General features: G+C 41.1%; 1 protein-coding gene across 1 annotated transcript in view; it reads right to left on the reverse strand.

Annotated features, from left to right (window-relative positions):
- LOC132820014 (sodium- and chloride-dependent neutral and basic amino acid transporter B(0+)-like) overlaps positions 1-24,419 on the reverse strand; it is a 130,950-nt gene that overhangs the window by 10,217 nt on the left and 96,314 nt on the right. The window contains exons 3-6 of the mRNA XM_060831941.1: positions 11,415-11,539; positions 10,390-10,530; positions 8,368-8,596; positions 892-1,017 (exon numbers count right to left, since the gene is read on the reverse strand). Coding sequence (XP_060687924.1) covers positions 892-1,017; positions 8,368-8,596; positions 10,390-10,530; positions 11,415-11,539 — 621 coding nt within the window. The remainder of the gene's footprint in view (positions 1-891; positions 1,018-8,367; positions 8,597-10,389; positions 10,531-11,414; positions 11,540-24,419) is intronic.

Genomic DNA, 24,419 nt, shown 5'->3' on the forward strand with positions numbered 1-24,419 from the left:
CTGCAGTTCTTTTTTGACATAGAGGTGAGGGTTGATCTCATGTCTCCAGGTCATTTATCCAGGCCTCCAGATTAGTCTGTTAACTGAATCACAACATAATTGCTGCTCAATACATTTTAACAAATCCTGTTCCTGATGAGAAGGGTCTAGATGTACATCAAAAATGATAGTTATTATATTGAGACACCTAGAACTTGGCAGCAGAAACAGAAATATGAGTTGTATGATACAACAGAAAGAACAAGGAAAGGGGAAGCAATGGCCTAATGGTATTACCGTTGGACTGTTAATCCAGAGATTATATCCAAGGGACCCAGGCTCAAATCCTGCCACGGCAGTTGGTGGAATTAAGAATCTAATGATGACCATGAATTGATTGTTGGAAAAGCTGACCTGATTTCCTAATGTCTTTTAGAGAAGGAAGCTGCCATCATTACTTGATCTGGGCTAGATGTGGCTCCAGACCAGTTGCAATGTGGTTGACTCTTAACTGCCATCTGGGCAATTAGAGATGGGCAATAAATGCTGCCTAGCCAGCAATGATCTCATCCCATGAATGAATGAAGAAAAACAAAATTGTGAACAGCGACTGAACATGAATGCAGATTTTTAAAAAAACATGAATTCCACTGTAAATCTTTCAGATGTTAGGTAACAATGACCTGAATATTTCTTTCCTACAACTTGGAACACACTTCATTCAACCAAGCTGAGGTTTCATTAAGACATTGTGGAGAATTTGACTATAGAGTAACATTGTTTTCTCATGCATTACAATCATCAGCAATAATTCCAAACATAATAGCTTAGATAAGTTCCTTTTATAAAAGTAGAAAGAGATTGGTTAAATTAAGTAACATTATTGTTGAACTTAAAAGATGTCATTCTTACCAAAACTTGCAAACAGTGTGTCAAGTCCCAAAGTGAGCAGCATGAAGAAAAATAAAATGGACCATAAAGTTGCCCATGGCAACTGTGCAAGGGCCTCTGGGTAGGCAATAAAGGCCAAACCAAACCCTGAACAATGGATACAAAACAAATGATAATATTAGTCCTGCGTACAATCAACACACACTGCTACATTTAATTCCGTATAGTCACTGATGTTGAGGCAAATTCAAAAAGTCTCAGCTGAGACATTCCAATTACTTCTGGAACGTACCATGTGGCACACCCTGAATGTAAGGATGAATGTATGGGCATGAGATCAGTAATTCAGAATGGTGAGATTGTGACATCTTAATTGTGAACTGGATATGTCGAAGGTCAGTAATTTCATATCTCAAACTATGTTAAATCAGTTCTATACATTTGTTGAATAATGCCTACTTTCAATGGGAATCAATAATTTTAAAGAAACTTGTTTTTTTATAGGTATTTTTATTGAAAATTTAACATTTTTACAAGTTTTCAAAATAAAAAAAACCTATGCATAAACATTGATATACAATTAAATCTTAAATAAATAATAACCAAAATTTAACAAAAAAAACCCAACAAAAAAAACTCAACTAACTACTAATCTAACCGACAACTAACCAGAGTGCAGAAATAAGTCTCTTACATTATTCAATTAAGAGAAACAAAAACCCAACGGATAACACAGAAATTGGGTAGTGAGATACATGCTGGGATGTATTAACATCATATGTAACAAAACCCGTATTCGTGCGGGATTCCTCTCCCAAGGGGCCACGGACTAGCCAGGTTCGCCATTTCAATTAAATAAAAGCCCTTGTTAGGACGGCCGAAATATATGTATTTATATAATTCAAGAAGGGCTGCCATATTTTATGAAATAATTTGGTCTTTTGGTGCACCATATTTGTAAGGAAATCAAGGGGAATACATTCCATAACTAATCTGTGCCAAATTGAAAGTCCAGGGGGGCCCTCAGCCACCCAGTTTATCAAAATATTTTTCCTTGCATATATAGAGAGAATAGAAAATAATCTCTTCCCATGCATATCCAGGGAGGGTGAGTTCGAAAAGCCCAAAAGGAGAGATACAGAGTCCACTCTAATTTCCGTTCCTAAGATTTCTGTAAAGCAGTTGCTACTTTAGTCCAATATCTACGCATCTTATGACAGGTCCATAGGCAATGTACAAAAGTGCCCACCTGTATTTTACATTTGGGACACATCGGAGATGTTCCTGCCTTAAATTTTGCCAATCGATCTGGTGCTATATGGGCCCTATGAAGTATCTTCAGCTGAATGGCCTGATTTCTGTTGCAGATGGTGATTCTTCTGGCATTTTCCCAAATGTCATTCCACGTTCCTATAGAGATTTCTAGTCCCAAATCCTGATCCCATATTTTAAGCAGATTGTCTATATCTCCCAATACTTCACCATGTAGTAAATGATAAATAGTACTGATGGAAGATACCCCCATTGGCCATAGCATTCTACATTCTCTATCTGATTTATAAAGACTATCTAATCACGTAGTCTTCTTCTGTATGTAATTTCGAATTTGGAAGTATCGAAAGAGGTCTCCATTAGGTAATCCGAATTTCTGATGCAGCTGTTCAAAAGACATCAGGATCCCTTCTTTAAGTAGACCCCTAAACAAGAGATACTCCTGGATCTCCAGAGTTTGAAAGTGGCATCTGTAAACCCCAGTTGAAATCCCCATGCTCCCACTATCGGAGCATAGGGGGATGTTTTATGTGAGTTGCCCTCATTTTGCCGCATTATATTCCAAGCTTTAACTGTGTTCAGTATTATGGGGTTTTTACAGTGATCCGTAATGATTTTCCTCTTGTCTGAAAATAAAAGGTTAATAAGTGGGCATTTTACTTGAGAAGCCTCAATGTCCAGCCACATTGATTGCGGGTCAGACAAGACCCAATCAGCTATGTAACTTAATAGGGAACTTAACTGATATTTCCTAAAATCTGGGAAATCCAATCCTCCCCTTGCCTGTGGAAGCTGTAGCTTCTTCAGCTTAATGAGGGGCTGTCTATGATTCCAAATAAAGAAACCCAACCAGCCATATAATTTACGTAGTGCCAGCCTCAGCAGCATCACCAGAAGCATTCTCATAGGGTATAGGAGACGGGGCAGGACATTTATTTTAATCAGTGCTATTCTACCTAGCCAGGAAATTGGAAGGTCTCCATCGCTGGAGGTCCTGCCTTACCCTTTCCAGTAAATGCACAAAGTTAGCCTTGTATAACTGACCAAATGTTGGGGTAATAAAAATGCCTAATTATAAAAAAACCTCCAGGGACCACTGAAAGGGAAAGTGGGATCCGTCCAATAAGTGGGATATACTAGCAAGGCCACCCATTGGCAGAGCCTCCGATTTTGAGAAATTAATTTTATAGCCTGAAAATACACTAAATGTATTAATAACTTGGATTAAGCGAGGCACGGACATCAAAGGATTACTGAGGAATAGAAGAACATCATCTGCATAAAGGGTAATTTTATGTTTACCTGTACCAATCCTCGGGGTCCTTATATTAGGGTCAGCCTGTATAGTTTCTGCTAGTGGCTCAATTATTAGCGTAAATGGCAATGGTGAGAAAGAACATCCCTGACGGCAGCCCCTATCCATACTGAAGTTATCCGAGCCTAATCCATTGCTAATCACAACTGCTTTGGGATCACTATACAGTGTTGAGACCCATTTGGTAAACACCTTTCCAACGCCAAAGCTTTCCAATGTGTAAAACAAATATGACCATTCAACCCTGTCGAATGCCTTTTTCGCATCTAATGAGACTACTATTCCTGGTATCTTTCCCTGATGGCAGGCTTGAATCACATTCAAAACCCTTCTAACATTATTGGATGATCTACGGCCCTTAATGAACCCCGTCTGATCCTCCTTTATGATATGTGGCAATACCCTTTCTAGCCACAATGCTAACGTTTTAGAGAGGATTTTAAAATCTACATTTACAAAGGATATTGATCTGTATGACGCACAATCTTCTGGGTCCTTTCCTTTTTTAAGGATAAGAGAGATATTTGCTTCTTTCGGTGAAGGCGGGAGACAGCCCTGACTGTATGAGTAGTTATACATGTCCATAAGTGGACCAGCCAATATTCCTGTAAATTCTTTATAGAATTCAGCTTGAAAGCCATCTGGGCCAGGTGCCTTACCGCTCTGAAGTTGCCTGATTGTGTCAAGTATTTCTTGGATTGTTAGGGGAACATTCAAGACCGATATCTGTTCCCGAGTTAGGTCCAGAAAGGTCAAGTTTTTAAAAAATGATTGCATCCTCCAAGTCCTGTCTTCACAATCCCGTGATTTATATAAATCAGAATAAAATTTTCTGAAGATTGCGTTAATCCTTTTACGATCATGAGTAAAAATACCAGTACTTTCCTTGATAGACGTGATATTTGAGGGGCCTTCTTTTTCTTTGCAAGAAATGCTAAGTATTTACCAAATTCATATGACCTTTGTTTTGCAAATAATATTTCCCTCTTAGCCGTTTGGGTAAGGGTGGTGTTTTGAGCTGTCCTAAGGGCCGTAATCCTTTGCAATTTGATAATAGAAGGTCTGTCAGCGTATGCTGTTTCAGCCGCTTTTAAATGAGCTTCGAGCATTCGCTGTTGTTCTCCCTTTAATTTTTTCTGGGTCGCTGAGTATGAGATGATCAAACCTCGTGCGTAAGATTTGATGGTCTCCCACATCATTGATTGGTTGTTAGCCGTACCTAAATTAATTTCTAAAAAAGTTTTAAATTCTTGAGAGAAGTACTTTACAAATTTACTGTCTTTCATCAGGAAGGGGTCCATACGCCAATGCCAGGGTGATGTCTCATTGTTCCTTGCCTTGATTTCCATATATACAGCAGTGTGATCAGAAATTGTAATACTGCCTATTTTACAGAATGATATGGAATTTTAAAAAATCGAGGGGCAAAAAACATATCAATTCTGGTATGGCATTTGTGTGGATTGGAGTAAAAAGAAAAATCTCTGCCCTGTGGATGAAGGCATCTCCATATATTTACTAGTCCTAACTTTTTGTTCAAATCCACCAATTGTCTAGATCTGGGAGATACTCCTGCAGTACTCTTGGGAATCCCATCTATTTCCGGATCCATAATACAATTAAAGTCTCCCGCTATAATTGTATGATGGGCACCGAGAGCCATCAACTTTGAGAAGGCTTCCATTATAAATTTAAAAGGAAGTGCCGGGGGCAATACAAATTTAAAATCCCATATTCCTCTCCATTTATAAGGGCTTTAATCAGAATATATCTTCCAGATTCGTCTTTTATCTGATTTAGGATTTTGAAAGGGAAATTCTTCCGAATAAGAATAACAACTCCCCTGCGTTTTGAGCTAAAAGAAGAAAAAAAGGCCTGATCAAATCCACCCTGTCGTCATTTCAAGTGTTCTTTATCCAATAAGTGTGTCTCCTGTAGGAGAGCTATATCAACCCTTTCTTTCTTGAGGTTTGATAATATTTTCTTCCTTTTGACTGGTGAAGTACTCCCCTTGACATTCCAGGTGCACCACTTAACCGACTGATCAACCATAATTGTCCAGGCAAATCCGAGATCCCTCGGGAGGGGAAACCCTATCCAGAACATCCCGAGCATAGAGCATATAAAATTCACAAAAATAAAGGCTCTCTAACACACTCACAACAGTAAAATAAAAAACTATTTCGAAATAAAAAAAATATAAAACGTATTTAAATGGAGATTTTCCCCCTTGTTCCCGGGGGTATCACTTCCTTTCCAAAAGTCTATTGTATCCCCTCCAAACCAGTGCCCCACCCTTGACCCAGGCGCCCCTCAATAGGATGAAGAAAATTCAAATATACTACAGAACTAGAGTTAACAGTGAGCACGCCCCCCCCCCCCCCCATACCAACACCTGGATATATTTGGTAATGTTAATACCATGTATACCCCGCTCCTAGAAACAGAGGTAAAATAGTATAAGGTAACCACCTCCCCTCACCAACATTAACTAGACCCCCCAGCCTATATATATATATATATATATATTTATATTTATATATATATAAAATAAAAAAAAACAAGGAGGTGGAGAAAATAGTTTAGAAGAGAACAAATAAATAAATCCCTCTCCCCACCCCCCAAGATAATATTAAACAGTAAGGTAAAAAAATGATTAATATATTAAAAAAAAGGGAGGGTGGGATGTAAACCGGAGTGGGGGGAAAGCAAACCAACATCAATTATCTCTTACAATTTATCCAAGAGAGTCCCAAAATTCCTTGGTCTTTTCCAGCGATCCGAAGTTATACATGGACCCTTCATGGTTAAAGCGTAGCGTCGCTGGGTAGCGCAAGGAGTACTGAATACTTAAGTCCCTTAAACACTTCTTCGCCTCATCAAACACCTTCATCTTTCAGACCAGAGCTGGGGAAAAGTCCTGGAATAACATGATCTTGGATCCTTTACAGATTATGGCTTGGAGATCTTTTCCAAGATTTCTGGAGGCTTCTAAAAGTATCTGCCTCTCCTTATAACTCTGCAGCCGGAACAGGAATGGACGGGGATGCTGGTTTGAGCCGGGTCCGCGTATTGCAACCCAGTAGTCCCATTCCACCCTTACCTGGCCTGATCCAGCCTCCAGATTCAAAAGCTGTGGAAGCCACTGTTCAAGGAACACTGTAAGCTGGCCTTCCTCTTCCCGTTCGGGAAGGCCCAGCAAATGAATATTTTTTCGACAGCCTCAATTCTCGAGGTCGTCAATGTGATTCTCTAAGGTCCAGGCTCGCTGTTCGAGAATCCGGACCTGATTCACAGCCGATTGTGCTGTAGTTTCGGAGGTCGCGGCCTTTAGCTCCGACCTTCCGACTCAGCGCTCGATTTCCTTGATGTCTTGCTTTTGCAGCGCTGCCGAGAGTGAGTCCCATCGGCTTCAGGATTCTTCTATAAAAGGGTCAATCTTCTCATCAAGTTTGGATATTATTCCCACGAGGCTCGCCACCGAAAGTAAGTCCCCCGGGGCGGCTGCGGACACCTCTTCTGCAGCTGGAGAGGGTGGGGGAGGAGTTCCTGCTTGCTGAGAGCTGCAGGCTCCCCTTTAGTCATTTTTACTGAAGATGAAATTGTTTAAATTCAATACTAAACAACTAATTACATTAAGTAAAAACTATTTTAAATGATTTGGTGAGTGCGGTGGGGGTGGGCGACCCACTTTGCCCAAGTCTTGGGAGGAGCACTGTAGACTCAGACTTGCTGGGTCGCCGCCATCTTGAATTCCCAAAGAAACCTGGTTGATAGATCTTCTAAGTTTAAACCCATTCTAGCTAAGTTATATCATTGCCCATGGTGGTTACTGGGTAAAACATTTACATGCATACTGTTATCAATGGAGTAGCAGATGAGTGGGAGATAATGCACTCCTCCAGCCTCAGTCAAACAAGGGGGCAGTGACAAGGAGTTCAGAACAACTGGAATATCCAGACCTGTCCTTGCTGGTGGTTCTTCCTTGCTACTCAAGCTGGTGTACAATGGAACACTTGCTACCAACAGGAACATGGTGGATCAAACCACTGGCTTCCTGAAGGTGTCAAATCAAGTTCAAATGGAGTACATCTCAAAATCACTAGAGGTTTGCTGAATCTCTCAAATCTTGCTTCCAGGACGGCAGAGTTATCCTGGGAGAATGAATAGAAGGAGGCAGATACTCAGGTTATTCAGTAATCTAATCACTGCCACGCAATAATTGTTCTACCATTCCCTAGCTATCAACCCAACTTTTATTTAACATCAAAATAAATCCGGAAATAGAAGCCACTAATAAACACAATCATTCCATGAGAACTTCATTGTGCACTAATTCCAATAATGTAGGAAAAGTTGATCTTTCTGTTACTGAATTCTCTGAGCACCTGTCTTATTTAGATTAGATTACTTACAGTGTGGAAACAGGCCCTTCGGCCCAACAAGTCCACACCGACCCGCCGAAGCGCAACCCACCCATAACCCTACATTTACCCCTTATCTAACACTACGGGCAATTTAGCATGGCCAATTCACCTGACCTGCACATCTTTGGACTGTGGGAGGAAACCGGAGCACCCGGAGGAAACCCACGCAGACACGGGGAGAACATGCAAACTCCACACAGTCAGTCGCCTGAGCCGGGAATTGAACCCGGGTCTCAGGCGCTGTGAGGCAACAGTGCTAACCACTGTGCCACCGTGCCGCCCACTATGTTTGCCTGTTGCCCTGTTACTATCATTCTCAATTATTTTTCTGTTCCTTTCTCATTCCATTAATCCCATTGACTCAATGCTCTTTTGGGCAAATTACACTCAGGCCCAGGTGTCCTCTTGTGCCCCATCGATGTCAAACAAATGACACATATGTGCCATCCTGCAGCAGAATAGTATGATTAACTTTGTATTTACCTGACTGTGCAACCTCTGAAACGGGCTTGTTTTGCACATGAGCCATGTGTCCAAGAGTGGAGAAGGTGATAAATCCCGCAAACACACTCGTAGCACAATTAACAACACAGACAATGGTGGTATCTTGGTAACAGTTGTTGTGGAATTTGTTGTAGGATGACAATGTGATTAAACTGCCCCAACCCACTGATGTCGAGTAGAAAATTTGTGTTGCAGCATCTTTCCAGACCTGATAAATAGAAGGGAGAATTCATCAGCGCTGAACGACTTCACTTGAACTCATTCAACTGAAAAACTACATTGACCACAAGATGCATAGTGTGAGTTAGTCCAGCAGCTCAATGTGATCTGACTGAATTAAACTAGCTCTGATCAACACCATCTCACTTAACAGGAGGGCCATCATTTGATTTTCCTTTGACTACTTGCTGCCAACTTTACGATTTTCCCTCCAAAATTGACTCATAGCAGAAATAAAACCCCACTGGACCAAAAATCTGATCTTCTGCAAAGACATTGCTATTTTCTGCACTGCAGTCTGTTAAGCAAAATGCAAACTGCATACATTGGGGTTAATTTGGATCACAAAAATGATTTAAATTAGATTTAAAATAGGTATGAATGTCAAACTGAGTGCACATTTGTAACGAACCATCTTATACTTAAATGGTGAGGCTCCAGATGCTCCTTGTTATTAATGTGTAAATTCCACAGCAATTTCTGACTGCACTCAGAGGTTCAGAGAAATATCTCTGATATGCACCACTCTGCTGTTATAAAAATGATATCTCCTGACATTTACAAACTCGGCTCAGTGTGAAATTACCTAGTACATGCGTAGAGTCACATTATTATTGTTGATGTGGAAGAAGGGTTTGGGGGGAAGGGGGAGAAGATCAACTGAAAGGCAGGATCTTAGCTCTCAGTAGCTCCCCCCAGTCCTCCCATCTACACGAAGTAGAGTCCTTCAAATAAGTGTTGATGCCTTTAGATGAATTCCCTCTTCTTGGAAGCCCGATAGGAATTCAACAGGATTTTGATTTCACCTTTCCTCATGATTGTCCCCTGGTCTCCACAAGTAGGTGCAGAATCAGGGAGGAGACATTTCAATGGCCATTCATTGGCCACTTAAACACCATAAGTAATGGCAGAGCATCAAAATCCATCCATGAATCTTCTGCCACCACGATAGATGAATGACAAGAAGCTACAAACTAATGCTTTCCCACCCAATTTCATGTCCCATTGCTCCCAAATTGTCATTTGGAAGGGCATAAAATTCTGCATTTTATTTCTGAACTACTCTAAGTTCACTCATTGAGAGTTACATTTCCTTCACTATCACAGTTCATGTGCTGTTAATTTTGCAATCAAACAATTTACTTGGTTAAGCAGATGCTCAGTTGCTTTCTCTCTGTAGTCACATCTCAGGTACAGATGATATTGTGACAATGCCATCTCCCACGTCTCGATAAACTCCAAATATCATTGACATTAAACAGGTCAGGAGATGTCAAATGGACTACCACAGCTTTGCCGTTCTCAAGGGCAAGTAGAGATGGGCAATGAATGCTGGCCAGCCAGCAATGCCCATATCCCACCAATGTATATTGAACAAATATTGATGACATAGTCTCATAAGTGATTGTAACAGAAAATCTGATTACTGAATCAATCCATGATTTCAGAAAGAAAGAGGCACCGAGAATAAACAATCCTTTGCATCCCACTGCCGATCTCATCCAGTTGTATCTAATATCATCATCCTAGCCCTTAGCATTGATTCCCTCCTGCTCATACCAAGATGATTACAACAATAAACTAACTCATTAGAATTCATCACAAAGTCTCAGCTAGCTTTTCGCAACATGTGCAAAATGATCTTTCCAAATACAATCAAAAGACTGAAAGGTATGTTTCAATTCTCAATTTTAATACCTCAATCAGACAAAATAAAAGAAGGAACAGTTAAATAAAAAAAAGTGATTTTTGAAATTCAGTTGATTCTGTTGTTGAGCTTACCTGAGCATCAGCCAGTTTGGAGAAGTCTGACTGGCTTCCGATGTAGAATTCAATTCCTTTAGAGGCTCCCTCCAGGGTAACCCCTCGGATCAGGAGTATCGTCAGAACCACATACGGGATAATTGCAGTGAAATAAACAACCTGAGAATGGAGAATAAATTGGAAGATTTTCCTGTATTAGTGGTACAACATTTACTTTATTGGATCCAGCTGATTGTAAACTGATAGGAATATAAACAAAGAGTGAATCAGAAGACAGTTGGCTACATGATGGGGATATTTAACACTCAGCTACATGTTGGAAATAAGTTTAAATTCGACAATATTATTTTTAGTTTTATAATTAATCACATTCAGGGAAATGACAGATGTATTCAGGAGAATTGATGAGAACTTCACAAATATATTCAACACTTCATATTTCATGATTCTTTACTTTTCTAATAGTCCAGACAAATGGTAAATAAAACCCTGACCCTAATCTGCTCAGTCCCTTCCCCCAGTCCTGCCCAGCCTTCCGCAGCAATTGGAATTTTCCCCAGAGTCCCTGTGTCAGTGACTGAAACCCTTAGAATGAGGGACACATTCAGGAATTTGGGGGCATTGCTGGGGCTAGAAATTAGTTATGTTCAATTTCAGTTGTGGATATTACAATTTGTGACTGTTCTTCACACTTCTTTTTCACACTTATTTCAGCCTCATCATTTCTCTGATTGTTGTGTTGTTCAGGGCAGGACCCACACAGTTTGTGGCTGAACACTTGGCAGGTGATTGAGCAGCATGAGGTGTCATATCTGCTCCTCTTCAAGGCTGTATCCCCTCAAAGGGTAACCATGCTCTGTGGAAGCTACAAAGGATTACTGCACATTAGTTCATTTTCTGTTCTCTATACCTTGCAGGAACTGTTAACATCACCAAGGATATAAACTATGCACTTCACAACAGTCAATAAATTCTAGTTTTATTCTTACAGGGAATCTGTATTTTGTCAGTAGTTGTAACTGTCTTCATCACCAGTCACTTACCTTTCCTGAAGATTTGATTCCTTTCAAAAATGCTGCCCCAACCATCAGCCAGGCTAGAAGCAGACAGAGGGCTAAATGCCAGACTATCTCCCCAGTTCCATCCAATGAACTTGTACGATGTAAAACTGCTTGACCGAGTTAAAAAAAGAGAAAATATTTTTCATAAGGGTACTGTTTATTACACATAGATACTATGTGCTCAATGCATCTGAGTATTTAGTGCAATATACAGGGCTTTTAAAAATATTCAGTTGTTACAGAATAAGTCCTACTTTTAAATAAGAGAATGGTTACTGAAGTTTGATGTCCTTTATGTTTTTCTCTTTCTACATCTTATTCAAACAGAATGTGGGTGCGTTTGCTATATTTGAATCTGCAACTGCATGAAAAAATTCGTGGCATGCCTTAATGGGCTCCATCTTATGCTCAAATTTACACTTGAAATGGAACAGTCAAATTAATCTCCTTAGCTAGAGTTCTAGTTGGGAAATCAGCCAGGGGTTCTCTACTCCTATATACCAAAGATCTACCTTCAGAAGTCAGTACACATGTTGAGATTCCTATGTTTTCATATACTGCAAAATGGGCATGATCAGTAACCTTGTAAATTTATTGGCCATGTAAATGTAATGTTGAAGTAGGGCACTTCTCAAGTACCCTGCAGGTCATGGCTACTGATCAGATAATCCCTCAATGTATGTTCCAACCAGACATCACAGGCCCTAAGGCAGGCCTGGAAGTGCCCAGTCCTCCTCAGGTCTGAAAGGGCAAGGTATCTCCAATGTTTGATCAAGAGTTGAAGTCAACTGTTTCACATTGTGAACATGATGCTGATATTAAACCAACAAGATGTTTTGCTTAGAACAAATAAATAATGTGGTATATTCATTTTAGTGCTGGTATGATGCCATGTTTCAATGTTATATATCCCAAAGACTGATGGATCGTATCAATAATTCACTCAACTGTTCCCAAGAAAAACATTCTAACTGTACCAAGCCAGCCTCCAAATACAAATTCACGATTTGTATAATATGTTTAATATTAGATGAGATTCTAAAACTGAACTATGTTTACTGGATAATCCTGAGTGTTCAAATAATTACAAGGGAACAAAATAAACAGAGCCGTACATTTGTCTCTCAGATCGAAGATTCTGAAGTCTTTTGGGTTTGGGGAAAAATGCTGTTCATTTTCAAGTTGAGGCAGATTTGCAGAAATCTTGGTAAATGCTAGCTGTGTAAAACGGTTGCTCCTAAAACAGAGAGGTAGTTTTAGGATCTAGAGTTTAGAAGAATGAAAGATTATCTCATTCAGACACACAAAATTCCTCACTGGACAATCCTGAAAAATGTGTTGCTGGAAAAGCGCAGCAGGTCAGGCAGCATCCAAGGAGCAGGAGAATCGACGTTTCGGGCATAAGCCCTTCTTCAGGAATCTGATTCCTGAAGAAGGGCTTATGCCCGAAACGTCGATTTTCCTGCTCCTTTGATGCTGACTGACCTGCTGCGCTTTTCCAGCAACACATTTTTCAGCTCTGATCTCCAACATCTGCAGTGCTCACTTTCTCACAGGACAATCCCACCATTTGTGGAGGAGGAGTTTGAAAACACATTCAATACTATGCACTTGGCTCGTTAATAAGAACCTGTGGTGTTGGAGGAAGGATAATAGCACAGGCAGAGGAATGACTAACTAATAGAAGACAGATTTGCGATAATGGGGGCATTTTCAGGATGGCCTATAACTAATGGAGTGCTGTAGTGCCGCGGCCACAATTATTTACAATATATTAATGACTTTGATGAGGAAAGTGAATGGACTATCGCCAAGTTTGTGGATGATATGAAAATAGATGGGAAGGCAAGTGGTGAGGATGACACACAGAGACTGGAGGGATACAGGCAGAGTAAGAGAGTGGGCGATAAAACATGGCAGATTGAATAGGGAAATCCCTGGCAATTACAGACCAGGCAGTCTTACGTCTGTGGTCAGCAAGGTTTTGGAAAGAATTCTGAGGGGTAGGATTTATGACTATTTGGAAAAGCATAGTGTGATTAAAGGCAGTCATCATGGCTTTGTGACGGGCAGGTAATGCCTCACAAATTTTAGATTACTTACAGTGTGGAAACAGGCCCTTTGGCCCAACAAGTCCACACCGACCCGCCGAAACGCAACCCACCCATACCCCTACATTACCCCTTACCTAACACTACGGGCAATTTAGCATGGCCAATTCACCTGACCCGCACATCTTTGGACTGTGGGAGGAAACCGGAGAACCCGGAGGAAACCCACGCAGACACGGGGAGAACGTGCAAACTCCACACAGTCAGGCACTGTGAGACAGCAGTGCTAACCACTGTGCCACCGTGCCGCCCAGTAATCTCCCATACAATATGAACAGCTCTGTTGCTACTTTGCTGAAGGATTGGATGAAATATCATATGGATATAGAGTCTCCCACTGTTTACATATTGCATTCGTGAGTCATTGAATATCCCGATTCATCCCTGGTCAGTACATAGATTGTTATGCCAATCATTTTGAACTTTCAATACTCATGCGTTCCTGTGGTAACATGGGCATGATTTGAAACTGCGTCCAATAACAACAATTCACATTGTCCAAAGTATAACATGTCAGCCTTGAGAGCACATTTAATTTCATAGTTTAGGTGATCATGGTGAGATCAAGATGAATATCTTTGCATTTTGGATAAGCTGTTCTGTAAATCATATGCAATCATCTTGGCTATCTGGCTTAATTACTACTTCAAAGTTATAACTTTGCCAATTCTTGACTAATTCAATTGCACCATATGTGACTTGTTCTGCATTGGTGGGTGTGGTTTGAATATGATTTGAGACTGAACACTTAGATCTGTACATACTTGTAACCATGTATCTGTTAGACTAAATATTTTGGGAAGCCAGTGAGAGTTTGCGCATTGACACTCATTGGCAATACATACAATTGTTGATCTGCTGTCTCCACTGAGAGATGGTTTCTCATAGCCTGTACCATGGAACATTACTTGTTCAGGTGCATGTCATTGAGGCCATATAGTGGTTACATGGTAACACTAACTCCGGTGTTGATTTTAGCTTTTATCTTGTATCACACTGCCTTCTCAGGACACATGATATTAAAGAGCTCCTGATTGCTTTCTACTCCCAACACAGAGTGTGAGATTAACATCATGTAAAGCCTGCTCATTTTCTAAAATTTGCCTTTCATTTGGTTGACTCTGAACCTCATCAATGTGGTTGCCTTGGTGCACCTTGGTAACAGTTTCCTTGTTGCTGATGATTTGTTATTACTCTATACTGTCATGTTGGTCGCTTGCTGGTTTCATGTAAGGGCCTGACTTGGCTTTTGGAAACAGATTTCCTGCACATAGCCATGTCCCTTGATGCTACAGATATCAAAAAATAGAGCATGGACTTTGAAGAAGTGCAACAAACTACTGCTATTGGAGTTTTTGTTGGGTTTCTACGCTTTACTGACCATTGCAATAGTATTGTGTTTATTGTGCATCCATTGTGTTTAACTTGATGCCATCTAGGAAGTATACAGGTCGATACTATATCGGTCAAAATGGATAACCACACACTTGCTTACATTGAACTTCATCTGCTACATTTTTGCCCAATTACTGAGTCTATCAAGAACCCTCTGCAATTTTATGCTGTTGACTACATTGTCTACAATGCCCCCTAACTTTGTGTCATCAGTATATTTGGATATATGCCTTTCTATGTTATTATCCTAGTTGTCAATAAAAAATATGAATAATTGAGACCCTAACACAGATCCTTACGGGGACACCATTGGTCACATCCTGCAAATTTCAGGACCTATTCATTATCCTTATTTTCTGGCACCTGCCACTCAACCAATTTCTGAACTATATAAGTAATTTGCCCTCAATTCCATCAGCCTCTACCTTAGTTAATAAGCTCTTATGTGCAATTTATCACATGCCATCTGAAGTCCATACAAACAACAACCATAGACATTCCCCTGTCCACTATCTTAGTCATGGCTTCAAAAAATTGAATGAGGTTTGTCAGGCAGGACCTACTGTCCCTGATTAACTGAAGAAATTTGAAGTGCTCAGTTATTTTATCCTTAATTAGAGACACCAACCAGTGCCCCAGCACAGATGTTAGGCTAACTGATCTATAAATCCCTGATTTTCCTCTTTCGCCCCTGTTCTAAAGTGAAATAATGTCTGCAATTCTTCAGTACAGTGGGACAACTCCTGTATTGAGGGAACATTGAAAGATTAGTAAGAGTAAGTTTAATTAGTAAAAGCAGAGTAGTAATCCCAGGATTGCTATTGGTGCCATTTTCTAGTGAAGCTAGGAACGGAGAGTGTGTGCAGCTAAACACGTGGCTGCAGAGCTGGTATAGGAGGGAGGGCTTAAGATTTGTGGATCTTCTGCGGAAGGTGGGACCTGTACGGGTTGCACCTGATCTTGAGGGGCATCAATGTCCTGGGCAGGAGGTTTGCTAGAGATCTCCGGGAGGGTTTAAACTAGTTTAGCAGAGGGATGGGAACTGGAACTATGGATCAAAGGATGCGGATGCTGGTGAACAGGCAGATACAGCATGCAGAGAGACTGTGAGGAAGGATAGGCAGTTGATAGGGCAAAGCTGCAGTCAATGTGGTGGGTGTATTTTAATGCAAAAAGTGTCAAGAATAAGGGTGATGAACTTAGAGCATGGAGCTACAATGGAGCATGGAGTTTCTTGAAGCTACAATGTTGTGGCTATTACAAAGGCTTCCATATCACAGGGGCTGGAATGGTTGCTGAATCTTCTGGGATTTAGATGTTCCAATAGGAACAGAGATGGAGGTAAAATAGATGGGTGGGTGGCATTGCTAATAAGGGACAATATAATAGTTGTAGAAAGGGAGATCGTCGGGGATGGTTTGTCCACTGAGTCATTATAAGTGGAAGTCAGAAACAGGAAAGGAGCAGTCACTTTACTGGGAGTTTTCTATAGATTCCCAATAGCAACAAAGACATAGAGGAGCCGATTGTGAGGCAGATTTTGGCAAGGTGCATACGTAACAGGTTTGTGTCGGGTGACTTCAACTTCCCTAATATTGACTGGAACCTCCTTAGCGCAAATAGTTTGGATGCAGCAGATTTTTTCAGGTGTGTCCAAGAAGGATTCCTGATTAAATATTTAGCTTGGCCAACCAAAGGGGAGGCCATTTGGATTTGTTACTTCGTAACAAACCAAGCCAGGTGACAGATCTCTTGGTGGGAGAACATTTCTGTTATAGTGATCACAACTCCCTGACCTTTACTATAGTCATGGAGAGGGATAGGAGCAGATGGTATGAGAAAGCATTTAGTTGGGGAAGTGGGAAATTACAATGCTATTGGGCAGGAACCGTGGATCATAAATTGGGAGTAGATATTCTCAGGGAAATGTACAACAGAAATGTGGAGGTTGTTTAGGGAGAACTTGCAGCAAGTGCGGGTAGGGCCAATCAGGGATAGTGAAGGGAACTTGTGCCTGGAGTTGGCGTTTGGGGAGGTTTTTACTTAATAAGTTATTTGGGTATTCACTAGGGAGAGGGACCTTATTGTTTGTGAGGACAGCGTGAAACAGACTGATATGATCAAACAGGTTGATGTTAAGAAGGAGGATATGCTGCAAATTTTGAAAAGCATGAGGATAGATAAGTCGCCTGAACCAGACGGGATATACCTAAGTTTGCTGCAGGAAGCGAGGGAAGAGATTGCTGTGCCTAAAGTGTTATGACACAGAGGTGAACCTCTCTCTTCATTAAACCAAACACCCAGAGAAGCTCACCTCACCTCATATTTCCAATATTTCAAGAAAATAACATCAATTCATTCTTTAACTCTAAAAGGGAACATCAAGCAACAAATATTCACAACACTAAGGCCCCTTTTCTCTTAACTGCTTAATACCTGCCTCCAATGCTATAATATACTGTTCCAATAAAACATTTATTAAAATTACATGAAATCAATTTCAAAACCTTTCAGTGGCTGTCATCTTTGGTGTCTTTCTTCTTCCGGCTGAAGACCTCACTGGATCATCTTCTTTTTTTTTACTGTAAAGATGTTTCGTACGAAAAGTACCTTTGATACAGAGTATTTCAATGTCTTGGGTCTCTCTCTCGATTGCAGTTGCTCTATCTGATTTTCAAAATGGCTGCCTTTTTCATTTTCCCCCAAAATTGGATCATCAGTTTGATGTTAGTAAAACAATAAATTCAAACTGGATTGGGTTTTAGTATCCTGAGGCATAATTTAAACTGTTTGTTTAAATTGGATTTGTTGCCAAAACAGCAAACAATTCAGGTTTCCATTTCACAGCCAAATGTTATATATTTTCAATTTTCCAGTACACTCTGAGACTGCTAGTTAAATCATATGACAGGTGCTTGTAAGCTCTCAGTGCAGAACAGCATTCACTCTTTCTTAAAGGTACAGGACATTACAACAGAAGTAATGATCTTCACATGCATACTGGCTACTGGAGTAGTACCAGATGATTGGAGGGTGGCAAATGTCATTCCCTTGTTCAAAAAAGAGGAAATGGATAACCCTGGGAATTACAGACCAGTCAGTCTTACATCACTTGGTATTTGGATGATAGTAAAATGTAGGGTATGTAGGTTAGTTTGATCTTAGAATAGGATAAAAGGTCCGCGCAACATAGAGGGCTGAAGAGCCCATACTGTTCTATGTTCTATCTGTGTATGACTGTGAGCGTGAGGAGTTAGAAAGGGAATAAAGTTATATGTTGATATTTGCCAGTTGTTCATCTGGGGTTGGAATACATTATCTCCTTATCTATTAATTTATTTATCAATCATAGACAGCAGTAGACAATCTTAAAGAATCACTGATTGATGATAAATTCAACCTTTACATTATAATATCAGTGTTTGGCACTTGTGCCTGGGAGATGATGTACAGGCTTTGTGGAGTTAGGGGTGAGTTACTTGCTGCAATATTCCTAAACTCTGACTTGCTCTTGTAACCAGAGTATGAGTCTAGTTCAGTTTCTGGTCAATGGTAACCCCAGGCTGTTGACAATGGGAGATTCAGTAATGGTCATGATAATGAATTTCACAAAATAATGGCTGGATTCTCTCTTGTTGGAGGGGGTCATTTCTGCCAATTGTGTGACATGAATGTGCTTGCCACTTGTTATCCCAAATCTGCATTTGAACATGGGCTGCTTCAGTATCTAAGCAATTGTGAATGGTGTTGAGGATTTGTAACCATGCACTTTCCTGGGGGCCAGAGAAGTGTTTGATCCTTGACACTCATTGATTCCAGTTTTGCTAGGGCTCCTGGATATCACACTCAGTCAACTGTGGCCTTGATGTCCACCGCTGTCACTATCTGGAGTAGAGTGGTGCTGGAAAAGCACAGCAGTTCAGGCAGCATCCGAGGAGCAGTAAAATCGACGTTTCGTGCAAAAGCCCTTCATCAGGCAGACAGCTGTATTCCTGATGAAGGGTGTTTGCCCGAAACGTTGATTTTACTGCTTCGTGGATGCTGCCTGAACTGCTGTGCTTTTCCAGCACCACTCTACTCCAGAATCTGGTTTCCAGTATCTGCAGCCATTGTTTTTGCCCAGGGCTGTCACTATCACCTCCTCTCTGGAATTCAGCTCTTTTGTCCATGTTAGAACCAAGGCTGTAATGAGGTCAGGAGCTGAGTGGTCCTGGCGGAATCCAAACTGGGCATCACCAAGCAGGTTATTGCTGAGCAGGTGCTGCTGGATAGCATTGTTGACGACACCTTCCATCACTTCACTGATCATCGACTGATGGGGTGTAATGGGCTGGGTTGGATTTGTCCAGCTTTTTTATGTATGCAGAGCATATCTGAGCAATTTTCACAATGATGAGTGGATGCTGATGTTGTAACTAAACTCGAAGAGCTTGGCTAGGTGTGCAGCAAGTTCTGGAGCACAGACGTTCAGTACTATTGCCAGAATGATGTCAAGGCCCATAGGTTTTGCAGTATCCAGTGCATTGAACTGTATTTTGTTATCTCATGGAGTGAATCAAATTGGCTGAAGGCTGGCACCTGCAATGTTGGGGACAAGTAGAGAACATTGAGATGGATCATCCACTGAGCTCTTCAGCCTTACCTTTTGCACTGATGTGTTGGGCTCTTTCATCATTGAGGATGGGGACATTTGTGGAGCCTCCTCATCCAGTGAGTTGTTTAAATGTCTATCACCATTCATGATTGGATGTGGCAGGACAGCAGAGTCTGGTTCAGACTGATTGGTTGCTTAGCTCTATCACATGCTGCTTATTGTGTTTGGCATGTTTAGTAGCTTCACTAGCTTGACACCTCATGTTTAGGTATGTCTAGTGCTGTTCCTGACTCCCCAACTTCACTGTCCATTGAACCAGGCTGATCCCCGGCTTGATGGTAATGCTTGAGTGGGAGAGATGCTGGGCCATGAGTTTGCAGATTGTGCTGAAGTATGCTTCTGTTGCTGATGATGGCCCACAGCGCCTGAAGTCTTAGTTGCTAAATCTGCTTGAAGTCTGTCCCATTTAGCTCAGTGATACAACAGGATGGATGGTATTCTGAATGTGAAGGTGTAACTTCATCTCCACAAGGACTGTGCAGTATCACTCATACCAATACAGCCAGCAGACTGGTGACGATGAAGTCAAGTAAGTTTTTCCCTCCTATTGGTTCCCTCATCACCTACCACAAACCCAGTGTAGCAGCATTGAATTTCATCAGCTATTCCCTGGACCACTCTCCCAAACTGTCTAGATCCTTCTGCAGTCTCCCCACCTCCTCAGTACTACCTGCCTGTCTGCCTAACTTCGTATCATCGGCAAACTTTGCCAGAATTCTCCCTGTCCCTTCATCCAGATCATTAATATATAAAATGAACAGCTGTGGCCCCAACACTGAACCCTGCAGGACCCCGCTTGTCACCAGCTGCCATTCCGAAAAAGAACCTTTTATTCCAACTCTCTGCCTTCTGTCAGGCAGCCAATCCCCAACTTATGCCAGTAGCTTACCTTGAACACCAGGGGCCCTCACCTTACTCTGCAGCTTCCTGTGAGGCATCTTATCAAAGGCATTTTGGAAGTGTACATAGACGACATCCACTGGGTTTCCCTGGTCTAACCTACTTGTTACCTCTTCAAAGAATTCTAACAGGTTTCTCAGGCATGACCTTCCCTTACTAAATCCATGCTGACTTGTTCTAATCTGACCCTGCACTTCCAAGAATTTAGAAATTCCGTCCTTAACGATGGATTCTAGAATTTTACCTACAACCAAGGGTAGGCTCATCGGCCTATAATTTTCCATCTTCTGTCTTGATCCTTTCTTGAACAAAGGAGTTACAATAGCAATTTTCCAATCATCTGGAACTTTCCTGACTCCAGTGATGTTTGAAAGATCACATTCAGCGCCTCCGCTATTTCTACAACTCAATCCTCAGTCGATTGGCGAGGATGAAGTCAAGTATGTTTTTCACTCCTGTTGGTTTCCTCACCACCTACCACAGACCCAGTGTAGCAGTGAAGTTCTTTAGGACATAACCACCTTGATCAGTAGTGCCACTGCTGAGCCAGTCTTGATGGTCAATGTTGAAATCCCCCACCTAAAGGACATGTTGTGCCCTTGCCACCCTCAATGCTTCCGCCAAGTTTGTTCAGCATTGAGGAGTACTGATTCATCAGCAGGACCTTTTTGCCCCCTTTTTAACCTGAAGCCATGGGACTTCAAGGGTCTGGCGTCAATTTTGCAGACTCCCAGGGCAACTCCCTCCTGATTGTTCACTAGCTCGATAGGATGTCAGCTGGGCAGGAGGTCAGGTTGACAGTAGAGGCCAGCGGTCAGTTTTGTCGAGGATGTGGAGTCACAGACAGACAGGACAGGGAAGAAGGCTTTTGGCATACTGTCTTTCATCAGTCAGGGCACTGAGTATAAATGCTGGGAAGTTGTGTTGCACTTGTACAGGTTGTTGGTGAGGCCACATTTGGAGTGTTATGCTCAGTTTTGGTCTCCTTGCTAGAGGAAGGATGTTGTTAAACTGGGAAGAGTTCAGAAGAAATTTACAGGGATGGTGCCAGGATGCAATGGTCTGAGTTATAGGGAAAGGTTGAACAACCTAAGACTTTTTTCTTTAGAGCTTAAGAAATTAAGGAAGTTTCTTATAGAAATGTAACATATCATGATAGGCATGGATAGAGTGAATGCACTCTGTCTTTTTTCCAGAATTGGGGAATCGAGGACAGGAGGGCATTGGTTTAAGGTTAGAAGGGAAAGAATAAAAGGGACCCTGAGGGGGACGTTTTGACGCAGAGGATGGAATGCATCTGGAATGAGCTGCCAGCAGAAGGTTGATTACATTAACAACATCAAAAGGTATTTAGACAAGTACATAGACAGGAAAAGTTTAGAAGGAAATGGCTAAGTGCAGCGAAATGGGGTTAGCATGGATGGACAGTTTGGTAGGCATGGACCAATTTGGACCAAAGGGCTTGTTTCCATGCTGTAGGACTCTATGACTCTATGTTAATGTTGGGTTGGGTTGGGTCACATTTGACTGATGCAAGGAGTTGCTAGGGAGATGTCAACTCAGATCTGATGGATATGGGGGTTTGGAGCGGGTCTGGACATGGCAGGGGTGTTTGATTTAATAATCTAACTTTCCTGATTAATTATTTTACTTAAATTCATCAGTACCTTCTGAAATTTCTGATGTAAATAGAGACTTTTGGAGTGTTCCAAGAATTGGAGAATTGTCTCGTGGAAAATCCAGTTTCCTGGGCAATACCTTCACAGTGTGCTAGAATGGGGATTCCACAGAATATTCATGGTGACTCATCGTCGACACCAAATAATGACTGGCCTGCGTAAAATCCTTGACTTTATATCATTATAATAAATGTCTGCTGGTTTCTCTTATAGCATGATATCCAGACTCAGTCTCTTATGTTATGGTGGATAATATACAAGCATATATATACATTACTGGAGGCAAACTAAGATCGAAATGAAGATAAGTAATAACTGTAATCCAGGAGATAATGAAGTTCATTGATAACTCACTGTGAGATTGTAAAGTAGGTACAGCAACTTTGTTTTAGCTAGCACCTTATCAATGGGTATTCCTGATAAACCCACCAAAATTACGTGTTCAATATTGCGATCCATCATGATGTCCGTGTATTTCTGCTATAAATAAAGTCTAACAGTGACGTGAATACTCTCTGCAGCACTTTTCTTTTACTTACTGTGGGTTTTTACATTGGTTTTAGGAGGTTTTTTATAGAGATGCTTTGAGGGATATTGAGGTCTCTCTTGTTCAGTGTTTACTACGGTTATGTGTACCTCTTGATTATCTGGAATATTTGATCAATTGCACACTCCTGTTCCAAGAGGTGCTGGTTGATAAAAATGTTTGCTTTATTTATCAGCAGAAAAGGCCAATGTTTGAGGAAGGCTTTTGCTGAATGCTGATGCCTTACACAATATAGTTTCTGGAGAAACCAACTGGTAGTAGTGTCATCAATAAATTTCATAGAAATTCCCAGTGTTGGAAATATATGCACAGAGCTCAAGACCTTTGAAAAACTGACAAAAACAAGTTTTGTGCTGGCAGAGAAGTAAAAACGAGAAGCAGGTGTTGGGATCGAACTGTGAACAGAGACTGGGTATTCCGGAGGCAACTACAAAGAAATGACTATCTTGTGGGAAACATTGCACCTGAGACAATTAACCCAAAACCAAACAAATCCAGCCCCAAGACAGCTTTCATCCCTCTGGCCACCCAGCCCACAGAAGATCCGACTCATGGAGACAATGTGGAGCCAAGAGGATTACCATAACAACCACCCCACATCCAACAGCAATCAAAACCGTTAAAATCTTGTGTAAAATTTGGAAATCTAATCAAGCCAGTCAAGGCCAAAAAGAAAACCTCGAGAAGACCTCGAGATTAGCCTGACGATTTGGAAGCCCCACAACTGGTATAACTGCAGGCCCTGATCTCACATCGCCAGAGTAGCTGAACCAAAAAACAGGAATATGGAGAATGTGTTTTGTAAGACCGACAGCAGACCTCAATGACCATCAAGGCTGATCATGCTAAAAGGAACTAAGACCGTCAAAATGTGAAGCATCAACTGTCCCAACCATCACTGCAAGTTCTCAGGCCCAACTGAGGTGAAAACTGAACTCAACAAACCAACAGAAATAAAAAAAACCCAAGTACTCAACAGGTAGATCCAAGTACTCACGTGCCTAAACCGGTATCAGTGGACTCAACGCAGACTGAGCAGTTGCCTATCTAGAAGTCCCCTACCACATTCAGAGTACAACAAGCCAGAGCAACTGTACCAGGCCAATTTCAAAACTTCATTCAAAGTGGTGAGCATAATCCCAAGACCCCAGAGTAGTAACTTAGTCAGTAGTGTGAGGTGGATGGAATGCGCGTATTATGGTATTAAATAATAGTGTATTTTAAATAATAGTGACTTGTTGTGTTATCTTGTCTTGGATTAAGTTACCTTTTTGTGTGTTGTTGATTTACCTGTTTCCTGTATTGTTGTGTTACTTCTTCTGTACAACAATAAACAGAGATTGTTTTGCCCTGAAACATCCATCTGCTGCCTTTTCATTACATGCCAATAAATAAAAGGTCCAGTGTCTAGAAGCAGGGGTTGGAAGCAATTTGAACCACTTAGAAATCAGGACTGAAAACCAAACCTCTACACATCTTAGCTGTAAGTGTCAGATGCCAGCAATCTTCTCTGTCTCTCAATATCTGATGTCAAATAATGTTTATCTGGACAAGTAAACACCAATCATTCGATATAGTAGCCATCACAGCTGCTGGATCTAACTTCAAGTGATGCTTTCTTCATTTCAACAATAAGGAACTCAAGGAATTGATTCCACTAGCATGCTACAAAGACTGATTGAAACTTTATTATTTTGTGTT

This window comes from Hemiscyllium ocellatum, chromosome 11 (genome assembly GCF_020745735.1).
Source record: "Hemiscyllium ocellatum isolate sHemOce1 chromosome 11, sHemOce1.pat.X.cur, whole genome shotgun sequence".
Taxonomy (NCBI): Eukaryota; Metazoa; Chordata; class Chondrichthyes; order Orectolobiformes; family Hemiscylliidae; genus Hemiscyllium; species Hemiscyllium ocellatum.